Source organism: Zonotrichia albicollis, chromosome 4 (assembly GCF_047830755.1).
Source record: "Zonotrichia albicollis isolate bZonAlb1 chromosome 4, bZonAlb1.hap1, whole genome shotgun sequence".
Taxonomy (NCBI): domain Eukaryota; kingdom Metazoa; phylum Chordata; class Aves; order Passeriformes; family Passerellidae; genus Zonotrichia; species Zonotrichia albicollis.
Window position 1 is genome coordinate 14,327,540 of NC_133822.1, and position 26,978 is coordinate 14,354,517.

Consider the following 26,978-nt stretch of genomic DNA (forward strand, 5'->3'; position numbering starts at 1 on the left):
TGTATTCTAAAAGGTTCTTAAACTCATAACAAACACCTATCCTAAGAGAATGCTGCAGGATTTCTAAAATGCTGAGCCTCCATAACAGCCAAACCATCCATTATACCCCAGCTTTCTTCTCATCAGTAAGATGTGACAGCATGACGAACTTGCCAAATGAGCAGGAAAACCTACAAACACTAAACTGTCTTGTAAAAACAAAGACCAGCCAAAGGAGGAGACAAGTAATGGGCTTCTCTCTCCTTCCTCCTGTATTCCCATTTTATCAGGCTCTGTAAATGCACAGAGCACCTCCTCTCCCCTCCCCTCTGGCTATGCAAGCGCTGTCTAGCAGCCTCTGCTAGCGTGGAAAACAAGAAACAAGCCATGGACTCTTTCAGATCTTCCACACAGCATTCCCACACGGAGAACTCAAGCTTCACAAGAAGCCCAACCACTAGGAGCAAGGATTAAAACCAGCAATAAATAAATAGGCAAGAATTCATTCCCTTTCTGTGTTTTTCAAGAACATGAATATTCTCATGTCTGTATGGCATAAATACACATTGCAATTCTTCTACAGAGCAGATCAGGCCAGTTTAACAGTACAGACTCTCAATATTATAATTATTTCTCTTTTAAAAATTTTATATATTCATTTTCAAAGAGCCTTGAAAGGAACTGGCAGCTAATAGGATAGACAGCACTGTTTCATAACAGCTTGCAAAAAAATTCAGTCTATTTTTAGATGGGTGAAAAGAATGTGGTTATTTAAAAAAAAAAACCAAAAACCCTAATATGAAATAAAGATGTTTTCATTTATAACTGACCACGCAGCTGATATGTTAAACCAATCTCCAGGTGAACAGTACCATATATTTAAATCCTCAAAACAAATTTGTGTGCATATACAACAGCCACATTTTAATCTTTATTGCGTGATAACACATCATGCTGTTTAAAAAATCTTACTTTTTAATGAATCTCATTCAAATGAATCTCAGACAAATGCATCTGTTTCTAATTGTGTTAAGATCTTTTAAAAGGACCTCTTCATCTAGGACTACCATTAGTACAACCATGAGCATGTTCTGCTCAAAACCAGACTGATCAGATGTTGGGTGCTGCATAACACTCATATTGATAAAATAGTAAGTATCTATATTATACACCAAATTCCCACACAGCAATGCCAACGTAAGTCTTTCCAAAAATCAAGTTAACACCTGTTTCCTTTACTATTTTCACTCCATCATCCTCCCTGTTACCACCACCATTTTAAATCTTATATTTAAAAATTTTAGGCATAAGAGTGGGATAAAGGTTAAAAAATAAACACTTGCATTTTCTCTTCTCATTCTTAATTCTGTACAAGTAAATACTAAAATCTCTCTCAAAGCTCTTCTTATATATCTCCATTTTGGAAAGGTGACTTAACATCCCATTCCCCCCCACCATTTTCTGAATCTCTTATTGCTGGCATTTAGTTATAACCACAGCTGGTGAAAGGCAATGCAGTTTGCTTCTACATATCATACCTAAATATACTTATAAATCAAAATAAATTGCTCATTTTGGTTTTTCAAACCACCCATGCCACACAGCACTCGCATATTTTGAAAGATATCTTTTAGCCTGTTTCCTTAAGATAGCATTCATTGCCTTATCATGTCTCTGTGTGCTGAGCCATTCAATAAAATAAACTTCAACTCATCATTTCAGCCGAACACAGTTTGAGAGCTTAAAATTAACAGTATTTTTTTGCCAACATCCAATATTAAAATGGTGAAATAGAACACTGAGAGGGTCTTTTGCATACAGCCAAAATGTTTATTGTAAATAATGGAGGGGAAATGGCATTATGTTTCTCTAAACTGAAGCCGTTTCAAAACCAAAAATGCCCTAAAATGCAGCTGCAAGCAAACAGAAGTGAGCAGGGCTGGTTTATTTAAATCAACAAAATAATCACCAGGAGGCTATTCCACGTCAGAAGACTTAAATGTACATTTAGTACCTTGAAGTATTTCCCTAAAAATGAAACAGCTACTTGAAATAGCACTAATCTGATTGACAGATAAAATAATTGCTTTAAAAACACTTCTGAGTCATTTTGTCCTTACCTGCAGGCATGAACCATTACTGCATGCAGCGACTGCTCCATTTCCTAGCACAGACTTGAACGGGGATCACATCTATCTTACAGAATGTGACTAATAGGGGGGATTTGCGATTCCTGAGCTACTTTCCAAAGGACACTCCCTTTTCCACATACCCGGGCACGAAGCGCTCGGCCAAGTTCTATTTGCTACCGATGCTTATGGGCAGGAGCAGCGCGGGGTCTGTGCGGGGTCTGCGCGGCGCCGCTCGCCCGCCTGACAGGCGCGGGGTCTGCACCAGCCAGCCCCGCCGCGATCCGCATGCTGCAGCCCGCCGGGCTCCGGGCACGGCCGGCCGCCCGCAACCGCGGCCACAAGGCACAAAGCTGGGCCGGGAGGGCAGGCGGGGTGGGCACGGTGCGAGATCCAGCATGCAGCACACGCGGACAATGCCAGCAGCCCCGCGGAGGCAGAGGGAGAAGCCCCGCGTTCATGCGGAGGGGGATGCCGGCCGTACCTTTCTGGAGAGGACGACTTCTCAGAGTTAACTGACATCAGCAGCTCAGTCTTCTGCTTGATTTCTGGAAAAATCAGAAAACGTTCACCACCGACGCCGCCTGCCCTCGCCTTCCGGAGGTCTCGCTTCCCTGCGCCCTTTTGTCCGCCGGAGGCCCGGGACGCGGCGCTGTGCGAGGCCGCCCAGCCGCGCTCGGAGGGCCGGGCCCGCGCACATGACCGCGCACGGCGGGCGGAACCATCGCCGGGCGGGGGGCGCCGCTCCGCGCCCGAGCCCGCGGGGGCAGCGCGGGGGCCGCGCCACCGCTGCCGCCGGCGGGGGGAACGCGGGGGGTACCCGCCGAGGGGAAAAACCCCGAAACAAAAGATTCCCGGCACGGATCGTCCTCCCGGGTACCGTGCTAGGAGGTACTGCACACCCGCCAAAGCCTCCAGATCTAAAGCCCTGAAAAATATGGCTCTTTGAATCATTTTTGTCACAAAAAGCGAGGTATCAAATCACTACTTTCACACACGGGTGAGAAACCAGACATGGAAAACGCTAGGCACACCTGGATTTTTGTTTTTAGTGGTCTGCCTCCAATGCCCCCAAATACACTTTGAAAAGTCATATTTTCTTTTTTCTTTTTTTTTTTTTTAACACCTAGTGATTCCCCCAGAGGGTGGCTGGGCTCTAAACAGGCTCCCCAGGGCAGCGGTCACAGCTCCAGCCTGACAGAGCTCAAGAAGCGTTTGGACAATGCTCTCAGGCACATGGGGTGACTCTGGGGAATGGGGCCATACATGGCCAGGAGCTGGGCTTGACAATCCTGGGGGGTTCCTTCCCCCTGAGCACATTCTGTGATGCTGTGATCACCAGGGCAGCACCTGGAAGGCCTGGGCTGGTCCCTCGTTCCCAAATACTGGCAGCACACCCTGGCACAGACACCCGGCATGCTGTCACCAAGGGGAGATGCACCCTGCCACCGCTTCACAAGATCCAGAGAAGCAGAACAGAGACTGCTGAAAAGTGAATTCACCAGGTGCTCTGGAGGCGAGCACCCAAAAAACCTGAAAGAACAAAGGGATGTGAGCCTCATTTTAAGACCGTATCCTCGCTGGAGACCGTAGTGCCACCTGTGGTAATACTGCTAAGACCTGAGCAACACTATGTCCACTTGTGAAACAGCCACAGTAAACCTGAACTGTTTGGGATTAACCATTCCACAGTGGAAGACCTTCAATCTTTTCTTCCTCTCTTCATACATATCTCAGGTACAAAGCCACTGAAATTTCTGAAAACAGAAGAAGAAAAGCTGTGTAACTTGATTGATTGTTTTTTCAACCACAGTTACAGAAGTATTATTACTATCCGAACGATAACTCTCATGCTCTGGTGGAAGACTTGCAAGCTAGAAAGTGATCATCACCTTTTTAAGCATATGCCACTTGTTCTTCCCAAAACATACTAATCAGAAGAACATCCAACAAGTATCACAGTTCTCACATCCAACGCAGACACTTCTGGGATCTTTGAAAGTATATCTGTGAAATGTCATTATGTTCACAGCTGGCTCCACTACATGACTGCAAGTACCATAAAAAACTTCTTTTACTGTTGTCCATCCCAGGCAGCAAGTGGTCCTACAGTCACAGCTACTGGGATACTTCTCTGCACACCCAGACACACATTCCAATGTAGGGAAGAACTGAAGTTAATTTCTCTATCACAGAGCCTTGACACCAACTGACTATAAATATAGTCCTCAACTTCAAAGTCCAATAAATTTTTAATTCCTTCTGAAGATGCTTATAAATTAAAATTGATTACATCAACAGATATTAAAAAGGCAGGATTTTATAGCAAAACAAAATCCCCAGAGTTTGGAAGGAAGTGATCAAATTATTTATTCCATAACTAAGCCTCCACATAGGCTTTGCAATGGATGTCCAGAGATTATAATACTACGACTTTATTGCTAACAGTACACCACAAGATGCTAAAAATAAATCCAAGATATAAGTTATTTCACCATGAACTTTGAGTCCCTGGATTCTCTACAAGATGTACAGACATTTCTCCATGATGGTATTAAAGCACATAATTTAATTTTACTTCTAGTAACCAAGTGACAACAAAGACTTATTTAATATAGCTGCAAGAAGAATTTCAATAAAATGAGACCCCATAGGAAAAAAATTCCAATGTCTTAATGAGCATTCTACTCCACAATTAGAGAACACTCATCACAAGGTTTTAGGGTTTTTCTTTCCTGTTTCTCTTCTGTCAATTTGAAATATTTTCTTATTTTGGATTTACCAATCTTCTGTCTCTGCTACCTGAGATTTTTACACGTAAGGATCCCTTTTGTTCATTTTTAAAAGCAAATCTGTACCTTTACACATCCATATGGCACCAGCAAACTCAAGCTGATACCATCACTATCACTCCTCATACAAAACTGATTGTGGGAATATCACCAAAATAAGACACATGAGTTTTACACTAAGTGCCTTTAGACCATAAGAGAATAATGGCTGCAGAAACAGCAATGCTCTCATTTGTTTATTTTGGTTATTTATAAATTACATATCCAGAATTCTGGGATAATTTACAGAATTGATTAGAAATTATTTAGAATATTAGAATTTATTTCGAAATTACATCCCAAGTCCAAATAACACAACAGAAAAATCCCTCCAAACTGCAGCTGCCACAGCACCACTCTATTGGCCTTTGCATCCAGAAGAATGCAAATTACAGCAGTATTTGTTAAACTTAAAGTAACAGAAAAAGAGGGGAAGAAGGAAAGTTTTACAATTGAACAGCTCTTCCTGGAGGTTTCTTGGTTCAAGACCCCCCAACCTACCACAGAACTAACATTTCCACTTCACCTCAAGTACAGTGCCACAAAGGCAAAGGCTGGGCTGCTCAGGACCTGCACCTCTTACAGATTCAAGGAACACCTTTAAAAGGTTTCATGAGTAGATTCAATAACTGTACTGATCAGCACCCAGAGGTACAGGGAACTTCTGCTGAGTGAGCAAGCATTTACAGCCTGACTGAGGAGTTTTGGGTTGTCCTAATTTCTGAGGCCACAAAAAAGATAGCACTCTATATAGAACCACATCCAGAACAGATCATAACACTGACTGAATAAAAGCTGAAGATGAATGAAAATTAGAGCTTGCAGATCTCAAAGCAGCAGCTAATTCAGTAAAATTTTTCAGCTACAAAATACCAATAAATTCAGGTATGGGGTATGGTTGTCACCAACTCCTCAGTCATTGCATGCACTTACCAGCCCACTTTGAGTCATTTTGCACTGTGTACAGATCAAGTGGCAGACAACTGGCTCTCAGCCAATGCCTGAGAGAAGCAGATACACTAAGTCTCTAAAGCCATACTATTCAAGCTGTGATTGAATGAAAACAAAAACCAGAAAGGCTCTACACTGCCCAAAATGGCTTCCTAATCATCATGACTGTTGTTCTTTCAAACCAAAGCAGAGCCGAAACTAACCATAATTTTCTTTTTCTTAGCCTAGATGTTTGCCTCCTCTGATACGTTCAAGTGGAAACTGTGTGTTAAGACTAGAGAAAAAGGCATCAGATGAAGCTAAAGCAAGAAGGCATTTGCTAAGCCAAAAAATAAAAAGACAAGAGTCTTGGAAAAAAGGAGAGGAGAGTCCTAGAAAGAGATGCTGGCAGTTTCTGAACTCACAGGGGATTTGTCAGAGAGCATCATATCAAAAGCTCCCAGCAACCTGAAGTTTCCATACCAAATTTAGAACAAACCACCTCAGAAATTATAAGGGAAGAAACTCTCCACACAAGATGAAGAAGAGAAATTCTGTTATTTCAGCAGTGTGAAAGAAGAACAAAAAAAAATTATGTGGGAACTAGGGATATCTACATAATCTGGAAAAAAGAAGAGAGGAGAAGAATTAGCCTGGGGTTTTGTTTATATGTTCTGTCAATTAAAAAGAAATACATAAGAACTCTCCATAATAAAAGAAAATAAAGAATCCTAGCTGCTGTTTAAGCACAGATGGAGAAGTGTGGACAAGGTATATGGCACTGCACAAACTGTTCCCTGTGACATATGGGTAGATATCAGAGTCACCACGATCTCAAAGTCAACTGACAGAAGTCACTGTTTCACTAAAAATTTAATCATGTCTACCGCAAACAGATTATCTCAATGGTCTACAACATGTTCATCAGTCAAGATTAAAATATCTTACTGACAGTGCATGTATTAAATTTATCCAGGGCAGAGATCCACTGTTGCAGAACTCAACTAATACAGCTTCTTCCTCCCACCACCCCTGTGCCTTTTGGGAGCAAAGAAGAGACAAAGTAGCACCTAAACATAAATACCTTCAATTTTTTGCAATGTAAACTATGCCATACAAGTTGCCATATACCCTTTTTAAAATAAATATTATACTAAACAGATGCAAGTTAAATGTACTTAATTTTTAATTAATAGGTAGGCTCGTCCACACATTTTGTTAGTCAAATCAGATCATAAACTAGCAGGTTTAGTGCTTTTCTTCCATTTTCTGTGTAGTGTATGTTAGGACAGGAGCTTGAGGTGCTTTTAACGCTTCTTCTACACTATCTTTAAACATGTACTTTCTTATCAATATCCATCCTAGTCTATTCTCCACTGAATTTTCCATCCTTGCATCACAGTTACAGCTGCTTGGATCTTACAATTTTCCTATAAAACCTTCAACCTACGGCAAGTTGACTACTTCCAGTATTACTCTTAAAAGAAATAGTCCTGCTTCCCAAATGAATCTATGAAGACAGATCTGAAACTATTAAACAAATCAAATTAATCAAACTGTCTATTCTAAGTAATTTTTTCAGCCTTGAAGTCATGAAGTGCACTAGGAACCTTGGTATCAGTAATGTGATTTTATGTGGACAGATCTATGTTTGAGCTTTGGATAACTGTGCAAGTGACATGCTAAACAGCACAAAAGGCAATAAATTTAAATTCTTCCAATGAGGCACTGGACCCTAGACAAAATGAGACAGCTTTGCACACAACTTGAGAAATTCAATGCTTTATATGTTTTAGATCACGTACTTTTAAAATAAATAGTTCCAAAAGACTGCTAGGATCACAGGCTGTGTGATGAAAATGGGATTCAAAATGGCACAAACACAGAGCAAGCCTAAATTTGATAAGCATATGAATACTAAATGAGGTAGTATTGAAGCATAAAGAGCATAACTGCCCTAAAATAAAATAATCTTCCAGATGTTACTAAGCTTTTGAAGTGAGGAAAAAAATAGTAGCTTTATGGACTTCCTCAGATCTCTCATGAGTAACATTCACATCAATACTGACACACAAGCCAGCAACTGCTTCACTGAAGAATAAGTGACAGAAAAACTAGCTGTTTGCAATCTCCTCTTGAGGAGATTACATTAATATTCTTAGTATTTTTCCTCTTTAATATGTTAAATAATATTTCTGCTCAGAGGAAATTAGAACTTTTACGGTTATGCCATACTTATAATATTAAAATCACCATTTTAAGGAACTGTATACTTCCAAATGATAAAGCAAACTCTCTCCTTTCCTAAAGACATGTATTAGAAAAAGTCAGTAATATTGAAATGCATTTTAAATTTTACCCATTTTTGTAAGAGTTGTGCTTTAGTTACTGTTCTGAAAGCAAAGCATGTTTTGAAAACAACACTTCCTTGTCCCACACACAAGTTCTAGAGAGCAGATAATAGATACAAAGGGAAGTTTTTCTCTGTACACTACACAAGTTCAACTACAGCTGGGTCCCACTCATGCTCAGCTCAGCAGACAATATCTAGGAGTCAAGACCTAATGATGGAAAAAAAAAATATAATTTTTTTTTAAGTCTTTCCTTTTCTCTTGCATAAAGGGGAAGATGGATTTACTCAGTATCTACAGGTACATTCCATGGATAATGTTAATAGTATTGACTCCTTTGGGGTTTTTGAGAAAAAAAAAACTATATGCTGCATCTAATCTTCTCCTAGTGATCTCAGCCACTGCCTTTTACATTTCTGATAGACTTAAAAGTACTAGAACCATATGCTCAGGTATTTTAAAAAACACATTCATAGTCATATCATTGTTGTCCTTCTAAACAGTTTTCCACACATGAGCTGTGGTTGAAAAATAATACTTTCACAAAATATTCTGAGGAAAATATCTTTCTTCAAAATGGCCGCTAGTCCCACCCAGTACTAACTTTTGGTTAGTACCCAAAAGTTAAGTCTACCCTAATTCTTAAAGCCAGGCATCCTTCACAGGCAGATGACACTGCCAGTTGCTTAGCAGAGCTCTCCGTAACAGAAATAGAGGCCAAAGCTGCTCTGAAAGACAGTACATACCTTAAATGGTAGTTGTTGCCTTGTTTTTGCAGAAGAAAATGGAATACTATCTACTGAAAACTTACAGAACAATGGTATTTCATTCAAGAAAAATAACAACACCAGTATTATTTAACAACTTCATTTCACTGAACCTTCACCATGAGGAGGACACTGAAAAACACAGAATACAGAAAGGAGTGAAACGTGGCAGGAAGGAAGCACACACTGCAGAACACAAGAGTGAAAACAAGCTTGAGAACATCAAGCTTGTTTCTACTTCTCCAAAAGGGAAAAAGGAATACAAAATGCACATTAGAATTTGCCTTTTACTTGTTTAAATAATTAGTTTCCAAATATATAAATATACATAATTTATGTAAGTTACACCTCTGAAGAATTTTTAATGCAGCCAGATTATATATTAATAATTTTGAAGGAAGTTTGTAGATAAATTAGAGGAAGCATTAGATATTTCAGAAAAAAAGCATTATTGTATGCTACAATTACTCAATTAATGGCCCATTATGAACAAAGGGAAGCAGAATTATTTATGTTTAACTAGTTAAACATAACTATTAATTGGAATTTCTTTTAGTCATTCACATAACATAAGTAAGCCTGGTTGACATTATCTGGTACTTGATCTATTAACAGACTGTAATATTCCTTAATAAAGTGTTTACTGAAACACAAAGGTGACAATAAGAGGAATTCTTCATTCCCATAGTCCTGCTGGGTCTGGCAGCATTTGCTGTACCAGAGGCATGCCCAGCACCACGCTGCTTTTCCCTCCTTCCTCCCATCTCAGGCTAATAAACAACTCTGACCAAAGTTTCTTTGAAAATCCATGCTTTTACAAAAAGTCATTCTGCAAAGAAAAAAAAAATTCTTCATTTTGCATGACTGTTTGTCAGATTAAGTACCAAGAAGCACACCAAAGAAAGCACTCTTCACCCCAAATGTATCTGTGCTAGTTACTTCCTAATTACTGATGTATTGAACTTTATTATTTATACGTATTTAAGGTTTATGAGAACAGTTTTGTTTGGAGGGGACAGGGACAGAGTTGAGAATATTTCCTAGAGCTGCCAGAAAACAGAAAAGTTATTCCTACAAGTTTATTAATTTTAGGGGAAAAAGAACAAACAACCCAAGCCAAAATATTCTAAGCACGTTAAAGGACATCCTTTGTCCTTTTAAAATCAGCTGCCAATTGCTTCCTATTACTAGGCAAAAAACCATATTTCCATACAGAAATAGCTGAACACAAGGTAGCTAGAGACAGAGTGAATAAAAAACTTATTACTCTGTTAGGTAAAGCACAGTAAGACATTTGCTGTATTTCCAAACCTTGTCTAGAGGCAAGTGCTTTGCCAAGCATACATGGACAGCTTTTCTGCTGAAGCTGAAAAAAATTCAAGTTCCAGCCAAATAATGAGTGTTAGACACCCTCAAACTACAGAATTTCTAATATCTTCACTATCTTAACTCAATGGACAGAGCGAATGATTTCTGATTTCTAATCCAAAATATTTCTATTTTATTTCCTTTACATTCTTGAGTACAATTATTACTGTGTTAGGATCCTTTTGATAATAGCATTTTCTTTCCGGTCTATAATTGGCCTGAATGTCTTAAGTGCTGTTCAAATTTTCAACTGCTATTATTTTTCCATCATTGTTATGTGCTTTATTTTCAAAATTCAAGGAGAAAAAATTGCTCTAATGTAGCAGATTGACAATTCCAGTTTTAAAGGAAAAACAGGTTTCTATTCATCCAAACTGAGTCAAGCATATGTTACCTTATAAAGACTAAAGCAGTGACTCATAGAACCTTGCACACACTGATTCCTCCCTCTCCTAGGAGATGAAGCTACATGATTTACCCAAAAGGATTAAATGAGGTCACAGTTATTGAATACATGTTATAACCTTAAACTTCAGGTTAAAATTTCTTCTTAGTCTTATTTTTCAGAACCATTCACTGTTCTAAAAAGCTTTCTATCTTTACTTTTCCTTACAAAATTTACAGATAGAAATCCTTACAGCAGAAATGTTTTTAAATTGAGATATTTAGCACATTTGCCGTATGCTTTTCAATATGTTTTTATATTGTGATTATTATCACAGTATCTACACAACTGATTTTTCCAAATCTTTTTGCAAGCTTTTTGACATTTCTTATCCAGCAGATCATCAGGCTCTTATACTCCTTGAATTTTCAGATGCAAAGACATTCTCAGCCCTGTTCCTCTAGGACATGGGAAGGACTTGTTTCACCTTTTCCTGGGTTCATAAGAGTACACACAGTTCTCAGAAAAGGCTCCATCAAAAAATCACATCATTCCAAGCCCAAAGCAAGCTAAAAATCTTTCCACTTTAGCAGTGATTTGTGCCCCACTGGGACATGGGCCCATATGGTGATGAGCTTACCTGAAGTCTTGAGGAACGCTGGACAGGTTACAGAGTTGTCTCTATCAAACTTCATATATGATGTTCCATATTGTTTATAATAGAGACAAGGGGCAGAATAGGAAAAGTGTTTTGCATGAAGGAATAAGAGCAAGAGGAGCATCCTCAGCAGCCATTAAAAGTGCCAAAATCAAGCTATTGATGCCAGCTGTACCATGGCACACTCACCAAATAACACCATATACTCCTGGCTTTACCTCTAGTTCCTACATTTGAACACAGTTCCTACATTTACACTCCTGTGTAAATAAGGCTGACCATGTCCACTCAGCAGTACAGGCTCAAACCAGGAAGGATTTGTCTCACAGCAAATATTAAACAATATTAAACAAACCTCGAAGTTCTCTATCTGAGCAGTCAGCCACCCTTCAAGTATGTTCTTTGCAGCTTGTTCCAAAATCCTGCTCGAGCCTGTCAGACCAACATCAATTACTGCAAGGAGAAGGCTTTGGATGTGTGGCACCTGCACACACCTTTGCTGTCTCTGAGGTAAAGCACACAACTGGCAGAAGAAATTCAACATGAGAGCACCACCACTTCCCAGCCACTGGAGACGCAGGAGCAGTGACTGCAGCCATGCCTGCCTCTGGATGTGCCCTCCTGCTGCCATCACCACACTGACAGCAAGAAAACCCTGAGACACTGCCTGGAAGGAAATCACTGTCTGCTGTAACACACACCCCCAGTAACAGATAAAGCTGCAGTGATCACACCTGGGAACAAAGACAATTCTCTGTTAACACAGCATCATTTTATTACCTTAGATTTTTTCGTTAAATAAATGGATCTACCTATTCTTAAATTACATCTTGATCATGTTTAATCTTTTGGAAACTGTATCATCAGTAAAGCTGTAACACAGAAAAATTAAATTTCAGAATTATTACTGGAGATAAAATTGTAACGAGATAAAATTGTAACGATGACAAATTTTAAATACGCATGCAGTGCCCACAAAAGGAGGGACCATCTAATTATATTTCAAGTGTTTTTCTCACACATACCATCTTCACTCTTTAATTGCCAATGCTCTGGATTTACATAGCAACATGAACATTCTGGGGATTTTTCTACTGGGCTTCTCTGGAGTGCAATGGGCATAGCAGTAACACAGGAAAATATTTCCTTAAACAAAAACCCAACACTGATAACTTCGCACTCAGCCAGCTGACACTTCCCGTTTGTAAGGAACGGAAATACCTTTCATTCTTCAGATGCCTGTCTTGGTGAAGTCTGACTGTAATTACCACATAATACACATATATCCCGAATATCTGTAATTGTAAATATTGGAAAGGACATACTACATTCACAAAAGTGGAAAGAGAAAATGTGAGGTGTTTCCAGGTAAAGGAATGCTATGAAAGCTTTCTAGTCCTGAAGGACTTCTATGAGGAATATTTTTAATGTTATACATAAAATATACAACATGCATGCAAATACATGTCAAAATATCCCCTTGCTTTGTTTTTGCTCTCTTCTTCAAAGAAATTGGATGATTTAAAAAAAAATATACCAATGCAACAACAATAAATGACTGAAGTGGAATCTGGAAAAGTATCTATAAATTCTTCTGTAAGATGTGAGATTTTTAAAAATCTGATCAGAAGGAAATTCTGGCTACTAAGGACAAAATATTTTTATAGGAAAGAACAGAGTTGAAAGCAATCCCAATAAAGGAGGTATTTACATAAAACAGAGGTTTGTCCAGACCTGATGAGATCTGATCCTGCAATTAGTAAAGCTATTTAGATCTATACTGCTTGCCTTTTTTTCCTGTTGTTCATTAATATCTCATCTACACTGTATCATAATCAGCCACTGCTGATGTAAAATTACAAGTGTTCTTGGCTGGCCTGCAAAACTACCTCTTAAACAATAAGACTTTCAAGGTTGGTTTTTTTTAGCTCTGCTTTTTTTTCTTTTCACACCCTCTCCTCTTCTCCATCTGACTTCCCCATCACTTATTCAGCAATCATATGAGAAACTGCTATTGTCTTGCCTAAAAAGCTGGCTACAAATAGTTTCTTCTGTAGAGAAGACACAGCGATGTAGGTGGCGAGAAATCACCCCGTGCTCTTTGAGTGTGTGCTGATGTCACTGTGGTACCTCCGTCCTCTCCAGGACTGCCTGGTGCAGCTTTGATTGCAGGGTGTGCTGGAGGGGCAGGACATCAGCCAGCCTGTCCCCAGCCTTCTCCTCCCTGCAATCTTTGTCCCAGCCCATGGCAGCACTGCCACGTGCCCAAACTGATGGCTGGCATCTCCAAACCAGGCCCTCAGGGCTTCTACACGTGCCCGTCTTTTCTGGGAATCTCTGCTGCTCAGAGTGACCCCGAGATGTGTTAAAAGTCTCTTTTCCCAGCCCTGCAGTTGAAGAAGGTGTCAGAATTCTTCAGCTGTAGTTTTCAAGGTTGTTTATTTTCCTGTTATCTATAACATTCTGAGATCTGTTCAGCAGGTCAGTCCAAGGCACACTGACCACCCTCAGAGGCAGTGCTGTCTTTCATACTAAAAACTACGTGTACATTATTTACAATAATGTCTCAATACCTATCACCTATGTTAGACAGTATGCTCCTACCTTAAACCAACCCAAAAGTGCCAGCATCACACAGAACATGGATGCTAGGAAGAAGGAGAAAGAAGGACAAAACATGCCCAAATTCCTCCATCTTGGGACCCCAAACCCCCATTCTAAAGACCTTAAAATTCTACTTTTCACCTTGTGATAAACTAACTATTATTCTACTTAAGCCCTCCTGATTTGTAATTCTTCATACAAAGGTGGTAATTTGCTCCATGGGTCAAAATCAAAGTGACAGGTGTCCTGGGCAGGGGCTGGAGCCATCCAGGACAGCCAGAGGGATGTCCTGGGTTCCAGCAGTCTGTCCCCGCACACACGAGGCAGAGACTTCACTGCTGCCAAGACAGGCCTTCAACAGCACAGTTCTAAGTTTGGCAGTAGTTAGAGCAACATTTAAACAGTACACAATGCTGTACGAGCTGCCAACAGTGTCAGTTACGTCTTTCATAAAAATAAAACCCTATTGAACTAAAAGAAACCGTTTTAGAAACTGATCAGTGCAAATAATCACAAAGACATCAAAAGGAAAAAGAAAATGGGAAGACAGATTGGCAGATAACACTCTACTACCTACTATTTTAGATTTTGCTGAGGACTCAGAGCAAGGGTTCAACCTTAGAGCAAATTTCCCTTTATATAAAACACAGGTGAACAAAACTGAAAACCTTGTTGAATAAAATAAAATAACCTGATGAAAGAGCATGATAAGTTGTACTATCTGAATTCTCTTCCAGTTTCACTATCCTATTCACCATTACCTAAAGTATCTAAGTTACAGTCACAGAGGATACATGCTTGAAAATCAGATTATTCAAGTTTCAACAGGACTGGCAGGTCTAGCCCAGACAAACCTCACCAATGATCATCCTGGCTCCCATACAAGGAAGGAAACCCATTTCAAAGATTATGTATTTTTAAGTGCCACTACTACTTCAACCTATCTTTGGGAAACATGGAATGTGACTACATTTATATCATCTTTATTTGCTCCTGGTATTTAACACCCATAAGGAGAAATTATGAATAAGCATCATAAGAAGAGACCATATAACAAATTGATTCTAAATAGTGTGATTTTCCTAAGTTATGAGAATCACCGGTATAGCTTCAAATGTTAATTAGAAGGAAAAGAAATGTTAACATGAAGGAAAAGTTGGGAAAATGGGTAGAAATCACTGAGAGCAGAAAAAAAGTGAAGCAATAGAAAAATACAGCAAAATTTCTGGAAGAAAGAGAAGGAACATTGACAGAGAAAAGGTATGTTGCCAAGGCAAAAATAGACAGCTGAAGACAGTAGACAAAGAAGGGTGAGAAAGCTCAGGAGAGTGTAGGAAGAAAACCAAATTGAAAAAGATGAGGACTAAAACTTGCAAGGGAAAACACTAAATGCAGCAAACGTGTTCAAGTGAGCTGATGTGAGGTTGTTAGGGAGAAGGACAACAAGAGCATTTTGAATATTTTAGGGAGGACTGATGTGAGCTTTCCTATCCAGTGTCTAGAGGGTACCCCAGAATATGCACTGGAAAATAACACTTGCTTTCCACCCCAAAGGACATAACAGCAAGAACATTACCACTCTCTCCCCATGGCTGCACTGCTGCTTCTACTCAAACAAGCACCCAAGCAATGACAAGAAAAGCTGAGGAACGGCAGATCTGCAAGTTGCATCCATCATCTAACATTTAAAACCATGTTTTGGAGATGTCTATATACTGGAAAATATGGTATCTTGAGTACAAAATGCATTTAGAGAACCTGCAGCATCTATTTTTTTTACATTCAAAATTCAGCTTTTGCCCATTGTGAATAAGGCAGTATAATAACATCATGGAAACAAGAAGTAAAAGATACATTTAAAAATTGGATCTTCTTCAGAGTTTTGATTAGTTACTCTTCATGCTTATTATATAGAAGACTAGGGAAAAGAACTTGCTTTTTTTACTTTTTACATATGCAACACCCACAAATTGCTACGTTAAAGTTGGAAAAACTTCCCATCAAAATGAGTCAGCAAACGATTCCTCCAACAAGAATAAAAAAAGGGCAAGACTTAACATTGTCCTGGTTTATTTTTACTCAGAAATATCATTAGGAAAAATGATTGAAAGTGATAAAATATCAGACTCTATCCCTCTAAGATAATTATTACAACTATTTCATCCCTCTGTTAATATCCTTGAGAAAGCACACAAGGGAACTAGATAAAGAAAAGGCCACATCCAGAAGAAGAGTAAATTAAATTATTTTATGTTAAGCTTGTGTATGTCCGACAGTCCTCTTAAAAATCCAGCTGGAACAGTTGCAAAAGCTACTAAACCCAGCATTTGTAGGTGTATAAATCTCTAGCACACTGTCAAGATCATTAAGGATATCAGCATTATTTTTAAGAAGGAAAAAATGGCTTTCCTACAATTCTACTTGTTCCACTGGCTGAACAGGCACAATGAGAATTCTCAACCACTGACTTTTAGACAGATTAAACAAATTCTGCCTATTAGTGTCTTCATCTGAGTTACTAAGCTCCCTTTACCATAGAGAGGGAAATTGCCTGTGTTGAGAATTCAGCTCATTACCTGGTTAATCTAACCCCAAACAGGCTGAATCCCCCAAGTGCCAGCATCTCCCCACCAGCAATAAAGAAGTTTATATAAGTATAACCAGACAGAATGTGGATGCCTACACTGAGGACAGCTACATGAGATCAAGTGAATCCCATTTTAACTGCACAGATTCAGGTGGTTGTATCAATTCAGATAATCTTCACCCATTTGGTTACCAACTTCTGCTGCCATTTAACATGAGATTAAAATATCACTTTATCACTCATCTTTGTGTATTAATGACAGCAAATCACTTTCCTTCTATAAGGTATAAACAGGGAAAGAAGACTGTGGTTTGGATGGTTTTTTAGTCTGTTGAACAGTCATTCAGCTGTTCAATTTTTAAAATTGCTGTCATTCACTGCAATCCACACATAATAAAAATTAGAACAGGTACTAATATACCTCCAGTAGTACATAAATCCCTTTACACAGACACAAGTCATCAATCACATTAACATTTCATCTTGATTGAAAAAGGAAATTACATGGATATGACAAAGTTTGAAAACAGGAAACACACAACTAACCAGGGAGAGTATCAGTGGAGAAAAATTGGAGTGCTTTAAAAAGTTCATAGAAAATTATAAGATACACAGGCATGTTGGCTGAGAAAAATAATTTTTTAAAAGTAGACAGGGAAAAACAAATTTCTATTGTATTTCCTCCTTATATTTATGCACAGAAACAAAAGAACTAATTTTTTAAAGTAATATGGCAAGATAGATGAGGAACTACACAACAGCACAGAGAAATTTAAATACTGATGGGAATGCACTCAGGCTGATAGAGTTAAATGGGATAAATCTAAGCAGATATATTTGTGGATTAAGAGACACATACAGGACTGTAAGAACATTTTCAGACACATAATGCCCCTAATCTCTATTTATATGAAACTCCTGGTTACCAAGCCAAATGTTTAAAGCCTGTGATGGGTAAAGGCCATTGTAGAATCATTATTTTTATTTAGTGTCCTAAAAAAATTAAAATTTCAGGGGCAATAGATATATTGCTACCGTTGGCAGCACAACAATATTATCAGTGTAGCCATTGTGTTATTTCCAGAGCATGAGTGATCCAGCACAGGTATGGCCACAGTTCTGCAGGCAGGGCCGGGCTCTGAAAAACTCTGGATGCTGCCACAATTACAGAAACCATTATGGACCCTTTTCAACTCAGCTGTGCTTTCTTTTTTTCTTTTAAACTTTGAAGCTAATACCACACTATCTGTTCACATACAAGCATGTGGATTCCTGACAGAAGACAAAGTTTTAGGCACACAGCAGGTTCAAGGAACAGAATCCACATCAGAAAGACTGAATCATCTTGTGATAGGGCACATTTTAGCAAACATCAGTTGAAAAGTAGCTGAACAGAACAGTTAAACAGTAGAAGACTTAATCCTGTAACCATTCCATGAACTAAGGTATCAAAAATCTACTAGCAGGCAGCTGAATTATAGAATAAAACTGGATCTTCCACAGTCCAAGTAACAGGCAAAAGAGAAATAGGTCAATCAACAAAGATCTCATCTTTTGCTGGGTGGCAAAATCTATCCCAGAGTGCTGACATGTAGTGGTTTTTGTCCTGACTTACCACTTTTATAATAAATGTTTATATTAAAATAAATAACACAACATTTTAAAATATACAGTTAGAATTCAAACCAGGAGCATGATCATTAAAGTGAAAGTATTACCTTTCTTATAGCTAGCTTTTATTATTAAACCATGTCACAAAGTAGAAATTATTTTATTCTGCCAATTAACCTGCAGTGTCAGACCAGTGAAATATCTTTAAAGAAGATAATGAGAGGCTGTCTAGCGATGGCACAGGTTGGCTCATGCCTGGCATGCTGCCATGCATACAGATTGGCACCACAGCAGCTAAAATTACCTCTCCATCACACTCCTGACAATAGCATGCACATACTGAGTGTCCAAGCAAGAATAACTGCATGAGATAATCAGAGTTTAAAAACAAACACACACAAAATACAACCCATACCCTAACTACTTTCTGTGCATTTCTGGCAGAGCACCCACAAAAACTAGTCAATTGGAGGATAACTGGGAGAGTTTGTTTCCCTCTACTTTTCTTTCCTTTTCTGTTTTTTGGTTGTTTTTTTTAACTTCTCCTCTGATGGAGACATCAGTGTTTTGCACAACAGCCTGAAAGAGCAGAGGGTTCACACAGGTGTGAGATTTTTAGTTACTGCAAGTCATTTAAGTCATTACAAAATACCAGAAATGCCTTACTTGACCATTTGGCCATACTTGTAGAGAGCTGGTCTATGTGCAACTTGTGCAGAGCCTTTTCTTGTCTCCTCCCTCTTGCCCTTGGACAGACACAAAATCAAATATTCAAGACTGCTGTTAATTTCACAAGTTTTGCCTTAAGTGTTTCAGAGTTTAGAGCCTAGATTTGTCCCTCTTTGCCAGCCAAGGAGGTTTTGGGAAAGCTAAAACAGGCGCAAGTATGAGACTGAAATATAACCACACTTAGGGGGTAACTAGCAGAGAGAAAATCCTGCATCATTAGCTGCTAACACATTCCAAGAGCAAACATGTGGCCTGCATGTACTTACTCAGATGTGGTGTCATTAACCACAATCCCAGTTAAAGCCCTCTGTCAGGCTTTTACTCATCTTTCCTTACTTCATTAAGAGTATGTAGTCTTGAATCATATCAAGGATTCTTTTTTTTTTTGTCTTTCCTTAAGACCATTTTTGTATACCAAATAGACTGTATATATATTTAAGCTGCATGTTAACCTATTAAGATCTGCCCAGAGAGAATGTGCTCAGAGAACATGTTTTAAACTACTAGTCTCCTTTATACCGTTCATTTGCTCAAACAGCTTCATTACATGGTGGCATTGTTGTGACTGGCTCAAAAAGCAGCCACTTTCTACTAAAAATCAAAAGAATAAGTAAATTGTTATGTATGAATGAGGACAACAAGCATAGTGAATAGCTGTGTTTTCCATTTTTGAACACAAAGCTATGTATCCCACAGCTACTTGAAAATATTGCTCTTGATTAAGTCATTTTCACTTCAGCTCACCTGACCCTGTGGGTCAGCCTGGTGTTTCCATGTTTGAAGAGCTCACAGCAGGTTTCACCACACCTTTCCAATGCTGATACAAGAGCCATCTCAGTCTTGCTTTACCCACAGAACTAGACTGGCTCTCTAGAAGAGGAGGACATGCTCATCACTGACCTGAGTTCTGCCCTGTAAGACTCATTCTGACAAAGTATAATGAAAACATTCATTAGTTTGGCAGAGAGGAAAAGGGGTTGAAATCAATATTTTATTACAGCCCGTGTTTAAATCCCTCTAGTAATCCCTCTTCCTTTGCAATTTGCTTTACTGTTTAAAAAAAACCCATTAGTCATCTTTTTCCTGCAGCATTCCTCAGGGCAGACTGGTTATAATAGTGCTTTCCCTCTCTTTGTAAGCAAAATGCTGTGGAGGACACTTGGCACTCATGGTGCTCTTGAAGCACTGCTTTCCTCTCACCTCAGAGACCGCTGTACTGCACACAGCTCCTCACAAAACCACAATCACGACCAGTAAGTACCAGGGTACACTGGTGATTTACTGACACAGCACTGTTAAGTTCATTTGAAATTCAAAATGCACATTCTTCCAGGGACTGTGCAGAATGTCATCTGTCAGGGAGACCCCAGACATGTTTCCCTTTTGAGGACTATTGTACTGCCTTACAGTTAAAATCACTTTCTTTTTCTTTGCACATTAGTAAGTTTTTTCTGTACCTTCACAAAGAAATGCCAGGATAAGTGTGTTCCAAATATGTATCTATATTATGGTATTAAAGCCTTTTTGAGATACAATTTCATGCTAAGTCCTTATTTTTATCTCCTATAGCATTACAGCCATGGAGCATTTGTGACAGACGTCAAAACTTACTAAAACTCCAGTTTTTCATATTCTAGCTCCAACACTGCCATCAGACAGAATTCACAGCAAACACCGAGGATCCCCTCTACACCAGCCAAAACATCTTACATAATAATGAAGTGTTCTTATACAGAGTTTACATTACATTACCCTCAGACAGGGTTAGAACACACTGTTCCATATCAAACATAGAGACAAAACTGCTTCCCTGAATGGAGAGCTTATGGGCTGAGAATACAAGGAGTGTACCATGGGGGAAGAGAAGGCAAGCATGGCAAGATAAAAACATTCATAAGTGCATCTGCACAAGTAACATTCATCATTAAAGTAATGCAATTGCCAACCAAATCCATCATCTCCTCAACTCCTTACGGCGGTGATGGCAAGAAATGGCGAAGGAGGTTGAAAAAGATGAGTGCAGCAGCTACAAATGTTCGTGATGAAGGGTATTTATAGGACAGGAACACCACAGGAAGAAGAATGGAGCATTTACAGGAGATAAGGAATGAGTGGGCAAGGTTTACAATGCTGACAGATACGAAGAGACAGAAAATGCAATCAGATTGGCACATGAGGGAGGAACACAGTGGGCAAGTGCAGATAATAGGGAAAAAATAATCTGGCTCAGTTTAGAGCAAATGCTGATGGAAGAAATTTTGAATGGATACTTCAGTCAAAATAAGAAATAGAATTCATTGTGTGTGCTTCTTGGGAGGACTCAAAGGGATGATTCTGCAGTGACTGAGTTGGTAGATACGGTACACATATTTCCTTTCTCACATAAATTCTTTTACCTGCTTGGGAAGCTGCCTTTTAGTATATAAATATATTTTACTGCTCCCAGCCTCAATTAAGATGCTCTTCTGCATTAAGATGCTCTTCTGCATGTTGTATTTTAAGTCACACACAATATCATGTACTCCAGGGTTTTTTGAGGGGTTGGGGGGGGGGGTGGTTTCTTAATTATTTTAAGAGCTTTCATGATTCCATACCAACTTCACATGGAATGAACCAGCAGTCTAACACAACTTTAACTGCAATATGTTATCTTTAGCAGCACAATGTTATTTAACATATGGAATTAACGTTATGCAGAATTTGAAGACGAAGAGATTGGTAATAATCTTGCTGCAATGCCTCAGAGCAGGAATGGGAAAATACTATGAATTAAATGACTGTGTCTTCTAGAACCATGTACTTTAAAATACTTCCCTGTTGCTGGTTTCATGACTTCACTAGATAACAAAACTATATTGATTTCTTAAATAAATGTGTATTTCTTTACATCTCTACTGAATTCTGTGTTCACTTATATGCCTGAATAGTAGGATATCTCAGGATTATCTAACCTTTAAAACAACAGTGCATACATCTAACACTATGGATATCTGCTTTTTGCCTCTAAGTACGCAGCAATATAGAGAAACTGCTACCCTTCATTTATATTGTAATGTTTTCTTGAATCACACATTTCTGTATCATGAATTGGGTAACTGCACAGTGCCACTGACTGCTAGGAATGATCAACCATGACACATGACCAGTCAACATTTCCCTTCTGCAGCTGAACCCAAAACACAAAAGATGCTAAATTACTCAACTAGTTCTCCAAAAGATGATCACAGGTCTCTTTCCCAGATTCTCCAATATCTTCAGAGATCCAAGTAGCCTTCACCCACTCCAACCTTCACTCTGAATCTACTCTGCGAGGGTGCTAAGCATCATTTGAAGGACAAATTTGGTATGCAGAATTTCTAACTTTATGTAGCTTGCCAAATCATGCAGAAAAAAGGTTAAACAACTTTATCTATCTTTAAAAACCCCAAAAAATCAAAGGTCATACACCTAATGCTTTTTTAGAAAGAAGCACCAGCTAATAAATGAAGATCAAAACCTTTTTTGTCTATTGATTGCTTTTCTTCTCATTCTTGATCAGAAAGTCCTGTTTTAAGTAAAATTATGCTAATTAAATGTAATGATCTTATAGCATTATCACTGTCAAAACCACTACCTGCTCACTGAGAAGAGCCCCCAAAGACTTCAAATTGTAAGTCATCAACACATGGATGAGTGTGTAATCATCAGGACAAACCAGTTCAAGGTCCTTGCTTTTCTACCTTCAAGACAATTGATTAAAACAAGTTCAATGAGAACAGATCCAGAAGTGAGAAAAATAACATAGAATGAAATGACTGAAACCACTGAGTCTTCAGTGCAGCTGTCAAAGATATCAAAGCCATAGGGACATCTGCAACATTTATGTTGAAAAGTTTATGTAGATTCTAATGGCTTTATGTTTGCATGTAGTGTGCGTACAACCCTGAATCTCAGAAGGTCCCACCTCTTCAGTGAGGTCCTAACTGACCAGTGTATTTAATCTATATCCCATTAAAAATAAAGAAGGTAAGTAGAAAGGCAGAGATATAACTTCTGAAACCTAGTGGGACAGGGCTTCACAGGATAATGCTTTAATATTTGTAGACCATCAATCAAAACATGGAAGGCCATATTTAAGGGAATTCATTTTCAAAGCAATAGTTCCTGTAATTACCTAAGAATAAATTGGCTATTGTATATTTAATCATTACAATCAAAAAATACAATAATGTAGAAGAATTGTCATTCTCTTTGAATTAAATATCACAAGCAATCCCCAGATTGGGTTTGGGCTTGAGGTATTTCTTCCTATGGGAAGGACAAATCTCAAAATTCAGAACTGCTGATACTGATGAGGGAGTTCATGAGTTACTCTGAGTGAGAAATGTCCAACAGGGCTTCAAGAGCCCTCAGCCCACAATTTCTTTCAAGAAGGCAGCACAAGAAAGAATCTAAAACCTACTAAGATGGCAATTTTAGAGAATGTGAAGTAATTTTCTCTGTTGGAGAGCTGGCATATAGTGAGCTATCACAATGTTCAGTATTATTTACAGAAAACAATTACAGACCTTACCATTATCTGAAAGATAAGTTACTATATCAGGTTTAGACTTCTGCAAAATGAAATACAGGTATAGGAAAAAAACTGAAACAAAAAAATTACATCATTCTCCATGTTAGAACAAAAACCATATATACAATATGGTAGCTCAATGTGTCTCTGCAAGCCTGGGCATTGTGCTCTGGGATGACCCTGCTTGCAGGTCCTCTGTAAGTTCCTCTTCCTTATACCAGTGGCCTCTGTTCTGAAAGAGCATCAATGCCAGCAGGGAAATCCTTCAGACAAAACCTTTGAAGTAATGAGGTTCAAACCAAAATTTTTCCCTTGCAAAGCAGACTAAAAATCAAATATGCTCCAAATTTAAACACTTTGAGAATAATTACAGGAATTTCTCTTTTCCCTTTACTTACAGGCCATTATTAGTTAGTATTGGTATTTTCTTACCAAAGCACTGGGAAAGCTTGCTGTCTCCTATGATGTATTAGGGCTTCAAGTTTATAACTATACAGTTCATGTAAAAGTACTGCTATATAGAAGAACTGACATCTTCAATCATCTCTAACATAAGTATCAAGAGGTTGCAAAATAAGCAAATTATTTTTAAAGCACATATGGTAAAAGATAAGTAAAAGCTTTATCAATGCATGTGAACCTGACAAACAATTCCACTTTGGAAATTCTGTAGTACACAGATCTATCACTTGAAGGCATAAAAAAATAAAAAACATTTGTTCTGTTTAAAACATCACAAGTGTTAAACCCACTCTCTCATTTTTGATCTGCTTTAGATCTTACAATTAATTCCTGCTTTGATGGAGAACCTGACTGTACAAATATTCTGAGTGCCTAAGACAGTATTTAACTTTCATTTGGTAATTTAATAACTGTAAATGAGATGCACATAAACAAAGAATTTGTTTGGAGATCTCCATCAGCTGATGTCTGAGATGGGAATGAAAGGTCCCCTTTGTCTACCTAAAAGATGTTTTTCCAAGTGACCTGTGGCATGTCACTTAAATTGAAAGGAGGAGTCTGAAGCTTTCATGAATCTGAGGTTATATTCCTATATGACCTTTGCTAAAGACTTGGAATTTACCTAGCATAAGTTATTCCAAAAAACATCAGTTTGGTAAATTTAGAATATCAAATGGGGTATAAGTAACATCAAAATTGAACAACATGTAGAGTCCAAAACAAAATTAAATGCGGGTCTCATGCAAAACAAAATTGTCTGGTTTACTGATGTCTTTCAAATAATAATTCAAGAACACTTGATTTGAATACTTCAAGTATTTTTAGCAAGTAGCTAAAAATCAGTACAAGACTGAGATTATAAATCTAATCATATTCATCTCCTTATATGGATTTATTAAATTACCGAAGGCCTTGATTTCAGTTCATCACTAGCATCAGCACAATCATATAATGAAGCAAATTCAGACTGGCTCATGCTGGAATAATCCACATTGACTTAGCACTTTAATTACTCATGTTTCAGCCTGCTATAAGCTACTGTAGGGTTTTCCTTTACAAGTCAGGGTTTATTTTCTCCCATCAGTGTCTAAATAAGTAGCTACATATTCCTAGTTGCTTTGGGTTTTTATTTTCATGGAAGTCTCTCCAAACACTAATAAATGCCCTAATGCCTGGCTTAAAACGTCATTACCCAAATCTGACCCAGAAAAACTTAATATGCCAATTTCTATGATTAATTTTTTTTTTAAATTCCCAAGCAGCCACCTTAGTGATCTAATTTATTTTAGGTTAAATTAGCTTTCTCTCCCTGTTGTTCTGGTATTAAAATTAAGCTGTGTCCCACTGCAGTTTTGGTGTTTTAACCTGATATAGGTAACCAGCCCTTGGATTGCTCTTCTCACACAACTGAATACGAAGCTTTCCAACCACCTCTGCCCACTCCATACTTCTCACCTCAGCACAAGTGCAAAATGCCACATCTAAGGCAGTTCCATCACCCTAATGGTATTCAAAAGCTAAGAAAGACAGTATTAGCTTCACTCACACTAGTGATTTCTTTATGCATTCTCAAATAATACCACACAAGCTAAAGAGCAGCATAAAATTCCTAACTATGGCTCTCTGAAATTCTAACACTGGTGCACCATAACATACATATTGCAGTCCAGAAACACCCCATCTTCAAAGCCATATCCACACTCCTGGTCACTGCAGTTTAGATATGCAGATAGATCAGCAGTCTAAAGCAAAAAATAAAGCAGTGTAGGAACACCTAATTCTTGCCTAAAGTTCAGTCTTAAAAACACAGTGATGACATTTCCATAAGCTTTGCTTTCTACAGCCATTCCACCACAGCCTGGCAGTGAGTCACAAATGCAGCCACAAATCACAAATCCTTGTTAGACACAAGTTCCAGGTTTGCAGAATACAAAAGCAATTTTCCAAAGCAGCACAGCATAAGAATAGTCTTCACAGCAGCACAGCTCCCTCTCCAGCACAAGGTAAGTCCACAGCAGCACATGGAATAACAAGGTTATCCAGGAGTAGTTTTTCTTAATGACAATTCTGATTAGTATTTATGGCGATTTCAGGAAAAATTTAACCAACTACATCATTTAAGTAAGAGAGAAGTACCCTTTGTATCTTCCCTCCCACACTAATTTTCACATTTAGTAATATTTATTAAGATATATTTGGATTATCTTCTTTAATTGTTAAAATATTGAGATTATGAGTATGTTAACTACAAAAATTCAAAAGAGTGGGTAGAAATACTTGCAAAAATAATTAATCACAAGTACACTATCATAAACAAATTACATAATTAACAGAACCTGATTGTCCATGATTTAAGCTTTTTTCCTCACCACTGTCTTACTCCAGTCACTGCAAGCTTCTCCATTACCCTTCAAAGACACCTTTCTGACACAGGACAGCAAAACTCCAACACTGCCCAAAGCAGAGGTGTTCATCCAGCACTCCCTGCCCAGCAGGAATTCCTATGCATTCTCATGGTTTGTCTTTGAGACCCAGATCTCCTGATCTGGTTTTAACACTAGTCTAGAGAAAGACTAGTGTCTGTCACTTGCAAACCCTGTTAGGGCCCTGGGAGATCGTGAAACTCTCAACTTCCCTGGAATACTACCTGTACTTAGAAGTTACAAAAATGTGTTCTGGAATTCACACTATTTTCAGTCTAGGACTGATTTATATGCGCATCAAGGGATTTCTTAACATGAAAAGCTCATCTTAACCCTTCAACATGCTAACAGGGAGATTTAGTTACATTAGGTGACGCACTTTAAAGCAAATTAAAGTAATATTTTAAACATACCACAGCATGAAGAAGAGAAACCCCCTTTTACCTCACAGACTATTTTAAACAAAAGCATAAGCCAGTGCCCTCTTGGCTCTTAAATCCACCAAAGCAAAATGTAATTTTTACACTGAAGAATAAATAGAAAAGTTTTGTTCAAAGAAAACCTCACTGTAGAAGAGGGCAGCACTCACAGAAAATCTTAACAGGACAATAG

The 26,978-nt window shown here is 38.4% G+C and overlaps 1 protein-coding gene across 7 annotated transcripts in view; it reads right to left on the bottom strand.

Moving 5' to 3' along the window:
• The window catches only part of SRPK2 (SRSF protein kinase 2), a 129,702-nt gene that overhangs the window by 83,225 nt on the left and 19,499 nt on the right, over positions 1 to 26,978 (bottom strand). For 5 of the 7 annotated variants that reach the window (XR_012579906.1, XM_074538853.1, XM_074538852.1 and 2 more), the window contains exon 1: positions 2,593 to 3,077. The exons of 1 other annotated variant lie outside the window; for it this stretch is intronic. Coding sequence is in view for 5 of the 6 variants with exons in the window: in XM_074538853.1 (XP_074394954.1) it covers positions 2,593 to 3,062 (470 nt within the window). In the remaining variant the exon portion in view is untranslated. Of the gene's footprint in view, positions 1 to 2,099; positions 2,245 to 2,592; positions 3,078 to 26,978 lie in introns of those variants that run through there. One more of the 7 variants, XM_074538858.1, reaches the window with a different exon arrangement.